At 35.1% G+C, this 7,515-nt stretch overlaps 1 protein-coding gene across 2 annotated transcripts; it reads left to right on the top strand.

Annotated features, from left to right (window-relative positions):
• The first annotated feature begins 1,508 nt into the window (after positions 1–1,508).
• Positions 1,509–7,515, top strand: LOC140864907 (protein SUPPRESSOR OF GENE SILENCING 3). Of its 2 annotated transcripts, none has more exons than XM_073269315.1 (6): positions 1,509–1,639; positions 4,059–5,065; positions 5,167–5,461; positions 5,660–5,904; positions 6,826–6,983; positions 7,064–7,515. In XM_073269315.1, exons 2-6 carry the CDS (start codon positions 4,061–4,063, stop codon positions 7,266–7,268), a joined length of 1,908 nt encoding a protein of 635 aa, XP_073125416.1. In that variant the 5' UTR covers positions 1,509–1,639; positions 4,059–4,060; the 3' UTR covers positions 7,269–7,515. The 2 variants fall into 2 exon arrangements, with proteins under 2 accessions (XP_073125416.1, XP_073125415.1); XM_073269314.1 differs by having other exon boundaries at positions 5,164–5,461.

Genomic DNA, 7,515 nt, shown 5'->3' with positions numbered 1-7,515 from the left:
CTCACTCTCTCAAATATATTCACCTATCTTTTCCGCCTGAAAGTTTACTCGCCCCCGGGTAGTTATTTTATGATAATCGCATCACATAGTTTTTTTTAAAAAAAAATAAAAATTGAACCATCTATTTACCACAACATCATCACTACTTTAAACTATTTTTAAAAAAATTTGTACTACAAATAAAAATGATATATATATATATATATATATAAGATAATGTGGGCTTAAAGGGGGTGTTCAAGTTGGTGGAGCAGGTGAACTATTGGCCAAAGATCAGAAGTTCGATTCCCCCTGCCAACACTTTCTTGGACTAGACTGTCACACATGGTTTGCCCAGTATGGTTTACATGCGTAGTTTGCAGGTTATTGCGTTAGTTCGGGGGTTTATCCAGAGCGCGCCTAAGGGTAGCGGCTGCGGATTCCCACGTCATTAAAAAAAGAAGTGAAACTTAGCCTTTGATATTTATGTTTCTTATTTAACTATTGTACTTTTTTAAGGTAACCCTTTTAAAATAATTTGTAAAAACGGTTTATTATTCACAACAAATATTCATACGTTTTAAATCCATTTATATTATTTTATAAACTTTAAAATAAATTTACATAAATGTAAAATTAATAAGTAATTTAATAAATTTATAAGATTATGCGAGAAATAATAAAAGATGGTCTTAAATAAAGCAATGCTCCATTGTTTTCAATTATATAGTCATATTTTTTTCTTCACACAGACCAAAAAAAAATTATTGATAAAAAAAATTATGTATACACTTCTTATTTTATCCATGTCTAATCCATTCAAAAATTATTGCACGATTTTCAAGACATAGATAATATGAGTATATTGGTAAAAAAATATAAAAAATTATTACTAAATATATGTATGTCTATACTATATATTTGGGATAAACAAAAAAAAATATGACCTATATAATCGAGACGGAGAGAATAAAAAAATTTTGAAAAATTTGAACATGACGGAATAAATACATTTGATTTTCTGTGTTCGATGAAAAAATACACTACTTAAATATAAAATCTGTACAAAAAATAAAATAATCGGTCAAGTCGTCGTATTTGATGGAACAATTATAATAATTTAAAATAAAATCCCTAAAAAATAGCATAATAAGTTGGGGACGGATTCAAATATAAGAGCAATGTTACATGTACAACCAAATTTGTACAACAATTTTTACACCACAAAAAATTCAATACAAAAGCTTAATTTATCAAATCTCACGATACCTTGAATGCAAAATCTCACGATATCATATCAAAATCTCATGAGATAATAACAAAATATCACCAGATAATTATTGTAAATATCTACCTTTAGCATTATTCCAAATATAATGACATTAATCCAGCTCATTCCCAATCACCAACCTAAATTGGTATTTTTCTTTATTTGTTTTGTTTTTTCAAAAAATTAAATCTGGTAAATCATCAAATTATCAAAACCCTACTGACTTACCAATCAGCATTTACTTCTCTCCTTTTTATTAACCGAATTGAAATCCAATTTGGAATCCACTCCTTCACTCTATATAACAGCGTTTCAGTACACTCCCCTGTTAAGTTTCTTCACTCCGACTCCGATCGCCGTGGCCCGCTGACGCGCCATCGCCGCCGCGAGGTTTACCGTCTTCCTCGTGCCTGTTTCTAGCACTCACTTTCCGTTTTGAGCGTACATCGATTTTACATTTTCGGCCGTACAATCTTGATGCTGCATTCTATTGTTGTGTTCGATGATGATGTATTTGTGCCGTTTATGTTGTGTTTTCGTTTGAATCGGTGAATTTTTTTTTTTGGAAATGTTGTGCGTGCATTGGCTCTGTTGTTTCTTGTGCCATTTATCGTCTTCTGCGCCCTTGTTTGTGTACGGTCTGTGATGAACATCGTTACTGATTATTTTGACTTAAGTTCGACGTTTTTGTATGGATACTGTAAAATAATTTATGGGCTGGTAGAGGATTCTACAAATGCCGATTTCCTTTGATTTTTATTTGTTATATATAATTTTTTGGGCACCCTTCCGATGATCACGGTGATGTCCGTGTCCATGGGCAAAGCCACCGTTTGACGAGGAATCAACCCTTCAACTTTAGAAAATTAGAAAATTTTCTCCTTAAAAACTTCAGATATATAAGCCTATTTTATGTTAATTATACTTTTGGTTTTTGTTGTAGATTTTATATTGTCGACCCTCTGGAAAATATGATAAAATTGATAGAAGAGGTCGAAATTTACTGGAATTAAAATCGACAGTTTTAAACCAATTTTTATATCTGTAAAACTAAATTCCAGTACATATGCACATTATTAAATTTTTTTTACGGCAAATCTCGTAGAAAATTAGGAATAAGATGTTTTCATTTCCAAAATGCCCGGGCATATTCAATCTTAAAAAAACAGTATTTCAATTTTTATACTACAATTGCCAAATTTCATGATTTTTGTTTCCTAAATATCCCTGATAATTTTTTTAAAAAGACAATTAAATTTAATGAAATATATCATTAATAAATTCAATGATAAGAATAATCTTTAGTTAATTTGCTGATTGAAAACTCGGAAAGAAATAATGTATTTGAAAGTCAAATATTACCACTAGTTGGTTAAAATGTAAGTTAAGATTGAGATTTTTGGCGTGAATAATTGCATGGTTGCAAGTCAATATATGGGATTTTTAGACATGAAAAATTTTGGGATGGGATTTTGAGAAATTTTTCCTAAATTATAAAGAAAAAGTTATGCACAGATGAAAATTAATTATTCTCAGTCAATCTTTCCCAAAAAATCTGCATTTTTATCTAAAATAAACTGGCTTGGCATGTATCTGACGTGTGGGAACATGACTTAATTTTAAGAGTGTGCAATCTGGTTTAGTAAACAGGTGGTTTGTTTTATTTTGTTTCTGCATTTGTAAATCTTAATCGACGGTGCAAGTCATGCTGTGTTAGATTTTGCGTGTACGTGCACACAGAAACATAGACTTGCATGGTACTCAGTCAAGCAAAAAGTTTTAAACATTTACAGCTAATTATATCTTTTGCTAGTTATCTTTAACTCCTAGGTGGAGGGACGTTTGTTTACCTTGTGACATCTTTTTTCTGTGATGAAATTGAACTCTAACACTCAAATCTTCCGGAATTCATTCTGCAATACTTGACCAAGACGTGCCATGAACATTTTGTCCTTGCACACTTTGTTATCTGTGCTATATCAGTTTCTCATTTATGTTCTTGCTTTCAGTGAGTGTCATTCTGTACAGACTTTGTGTTCTTGCACAATTAATTGCATCTTTAATGTGTAATAATCATTTATAACTAGTTTTGGTTGGTTATGGGTGCATATAAATTTATCATACAGTTGAATAGTTGTAAATGCATTTTAATAATGTGAAATATGGTTTTTCTTTTCCATGGTATACAATTGAGGTATTTAATCTCTAGAACATGTGCTCGTTTCACCTCTTATTCGGTTGCTATCTGCCAACCCTTGCTGTGAAACATGTAAAGTTGTATATGGCTCATTCTTTTTCATGTTTTGAATAAATTTATAGCATCTTTTTTTCTCTGGCAACTATCACAGCTATTGCTGCGGCCACTTAGTATTTTACCATTTTTACAGGGCGGCTGGAGTTTTTTATATGGGAAAGGATGGACCTAATTTTCTTAATTAATGTTTTTATCTGATTTATGGACCTAATTTTCTTGATCCATGAACTTGTGATTACTTTACTTCCTTTCTCAGGGTAACTTTAGGTGAAGAGACAAGGACCTAATTGTGTCTCCATGACTTAAATCATGTCATTTAATTTTTATCAATACTCAGAACTATATTCTTGTTTACTTGTATGTTTCCACATTTTATCACAAATTTTCTTGTGCACAAGTATATCTTTGATTATATCATGAAAGTTAAAATGCTGGGTGCTAAATGATGATCTCTTATAGCCATGATAAGTTATTACAGTAATAATCCTCTGACTTTTATGCCCACGGTTGCAATAGCGCTTTCCCCCCACACTTATTCTCATTTTGATATCCCAGGCATGAACTCCAGAAAAGTAGGTGGGAATCCTTCCAGAGATGGTATCTCTGATCCATCATTTAAGGGAAAAGGCACCTTGAATGTTTCTGGTCCTGGTATTGATCAATTAACCAGTGGTATCTCAAATATGATTCTGGATTCTGCACAAGATGATGGATGGGAAGTGCGTGGCAAGAAATCCAAAAACAAGAGTGGGGGCAATGCTTCAAGGCAATGGGGACCTCATCATTCGAATTCTGAGACATTGAGTCCTCAAGATAATATACAAAAACAGGGAATGAGAAATCATGGTGGATCATGGAGGGGCTCAGGCTGGCCGACACAGCCTTCCGATTCAAGAAAACCAGCTGGCAGAGGTTATTCTAAACCCCAATCAACTTACCCAAATCCTGACATGGTACTTCCTCCTCCTTTGAAGAATGGATGGAGATGGTCCGACATAGCCTCCCAGTCTTCAGAAGATAGCTTGAACCTGAAGCAGCATGTTCAATCTACTAACTCACCTGATGACCATGAATCTAAGGCTAATGAAGTTGATGACAGTGGTGACAGCGATGAAGAGTTGGACGACACAGATGATGAACTTCTGGATGATGATTTTGAGTCTGATGGGAGCCAAAAAAGCCATGAGACTAGGAAGAAGCACAGGCGGTTTAGAGAATTGTTCAAGTGCCTGGATGGATTGAGTGTTGAGCAGATCAATGATCCAGAAAGACAATGGCATTGCCCAGCATGCCATGGAGGTCCTGGAGCAATTGATTGGTATCATGGTTTACAGCCCCTTATTGCTCATGCTAGCACCAAGAGATCCAAAAAGGTGAAGCTCCATAGGGAGCTTGCTGAACTTTTGGAGGAGGAACTTCAAAGGAGGGGAACATCAGCAGTGCCAGCTGGTGAAGTCTTTGGGAAATGGAAGGGTCTTGGGGAAAGAGCTGACAAAGCAATTGTTTGGCCGCCTATGGTTGTCATCATGAACACTAGATTAGAAAAAGATGAAAATGACAAGGTTTATGACATTTTTGTTGAAGTCTACTCAGTTTTTAATGTATACAGCTTTATATATTTATTTTATGCTAAATCCTGTTTGTTTCTGAACTGTGTTAGCAGTGGCTTGGGATGGGAAATCAAGAGCTTCTTGAATATTTCAGCTCATACTCTGCAACGAAGGCCCGTCATTCATATGGACCACAGGGGCATCGTGGAATGAGTCTTCTGATTTTTGAGACATCAGCAGTTGGATATTCGGAGGCTGAACGTCTAGCCAAGCATTTTGAAACCAATCATAAAGATAGACAAGCATGGGAAAGGAATAGAGTGCCATTCTATCCTGGAGGCAAGCGCCAACTTTATGGATATATTGCAGAGGAGCAAGATATGGAATATTTCAACCAACACTCACGAGGTGCTCTCTCTCTCTTTCCCTATACACACTTAACATGCACATGAATGAACACACTCATTCTGATACATTTATAATTTATTATTATTATTATTATTTGGCATCATCGATTTATCCCTTTGTGGCTGCGAAGGAACTCCGAATTGCCATTCGTACATACTTATGATTAGTTTATATCATGCTGCCTGCATAAATACTCAGGCAAATCTAGGTTGAAGTATGAGATGAAATCTTACCAAGAAATGGTGGTGAATCAAATGAGGCAAATGAGTGAGGATAATCAACAGCTCACTTGGTTAAAAAACAAAGTTGTCAGGGAACAGGTGAGTAAGAAGGCTCTTGTAGAATCTAATAGCATGTTATCTGAGAAGTTGCGGCAGACAATGGAAGAGAACCGTGTCGTAAAATTGAGGACCAAAAAGCATCATGAACAAAACAAAGAAGAGGTATGGCTAAAACTGCATGCATGTCTTGGAGCAAAAATGATGAATTGATGTATGATGGTGTTTGATAAACTTGACTGCTCTTTTCATGGATACTTGGCCTACTTCATTTCCTTGATACTCTGTCTTGAAGCCAGTGATTTTGGAATTGACTTGTCAATTCTCTCGTGGATTAAAAAAATCTCATAAATTTTAGCATTTCTTATTAAGAAGTATGTATATCTAACTGTATTTAGGTTTAGTCTGGAACCTCAATCCTTTTAAAATCAAATGGCCTGTAGCTGTATATCTTTAGGTGTAAATTCTGCCATCATTTACCTTCATCTCATCATATATTTAGGTGGATATTTTGTTGTTGAATGATGGTGCATCGTACTGCGGTTATTTCCATCCTTCTGTCTAATGTTTTTGATCTTGGTCAGGTTGTTTAGAGCTCTGTAACAAAATATGTGGCAGATTTTTTTGTTTTTTCTGTTGTGAAACTAACACACGCTGTTCTTTTGTGTGAAACAATATCACGCGGAAAAAGAGTTGCTAACCTTTTAACTGGTGACTTGATTAGTTGAGGTGATTGATTACACATCGGGAAACTTGTAAAAAAAATGAAGGGGTTTCTTTCAAAGTCAATTTTCTGTACTTCAATAAGTTATATTGAATTCTAAAGTGATATGATGTCTTTCATATGAGTTCTCCTTTCATCTCTTTCGCGAGTAAGAATCTCTCTTTCTATTGAACATGTCTCACTTGGCAGCTTTTTTCGCTGATGTCTTGGTTGAACTTGCTCTTTTAATTACAATTTTCCTCTTGCACTTAACTTTTATCTTCACCTGATATCCTTTAAGCTTAATTTCTTTCTCTGCTGCCCTTTTTTTTTTCTTCCTCTTATTGATATCAACCACGTTTTTTCTTGATCTCGAACATTAGATGGATTACCAAGAGTCGTTTTTCAGAGATCAAATGCAAAAGTTTTATGATGACAGAAATGAGAAGGAGGAGAACTTTGAAAGAATTATGCAAGATCAACGTGAGAAAGTGGCTTACTCTGAGGAAAATGTGTATTCTGCTGAGGAACGTCAACACAGGTGACATGACTTATCTCTAAAAGCGCTTTGACACATGTTGCCTAGAGTTTCATCAGATGATTGTTTGTAATTTGATTCAGGCTGGAGGAGGTTGCGAAATTCATCAAGTCACAAGATAAAGAAATGGAGGAGTTCGAGGAGGAGAGGGGAAAGTTGATGGAGGTGCATAAAAAGCGGATGGCTGATTTGATGCGCAAGCAGCGGGAGGAAATGACGACTCTTGAGGAGGAATTCGACAGCGAGTTTAACAGGTTGATGGAGAAACACACACCCCTCCAAAATTAATCAACAAAACAATTACCTAATATCCATCTGGAGGACATTACAACAATTTCTGTGGGGATCTGCCCACTTATCATCGAGCTTTAGATAATGCTACAGTTTCATTTCGTGACCCATTTCCATTCTCAATGGGGAACTAGACTTTGTTTAGAACTACATGCTTTCTTGACTCTGCAGCTTTTGCCGTCCAAAATCGTCACTTGAGTGCAGATTTTAGAAAATATTTCAAATCAATTGCTGTTTTATGTCA

This window comes from Henckelia pumila, chromosome 4 (genome assembly GCF_033568475.1).
Source record: "Henckelia pumila isolate YLH828 chromosome 4, ASM3356847v2, whole genome shotgun sequence".
In the NCBI taxonomy this organism is placed as follows: Eukaryota; Viridiplantae; Streptophyta; class Magnoliopsida; order Lamiales; family Gesneriaceae; genus Henckelia; species Henckelia pumila.
The sequence above is the reverse complement of the archived record's forward strand: the minus strand, read 5'-3'. Positions and strand labels throughout refer to the sequence as shown.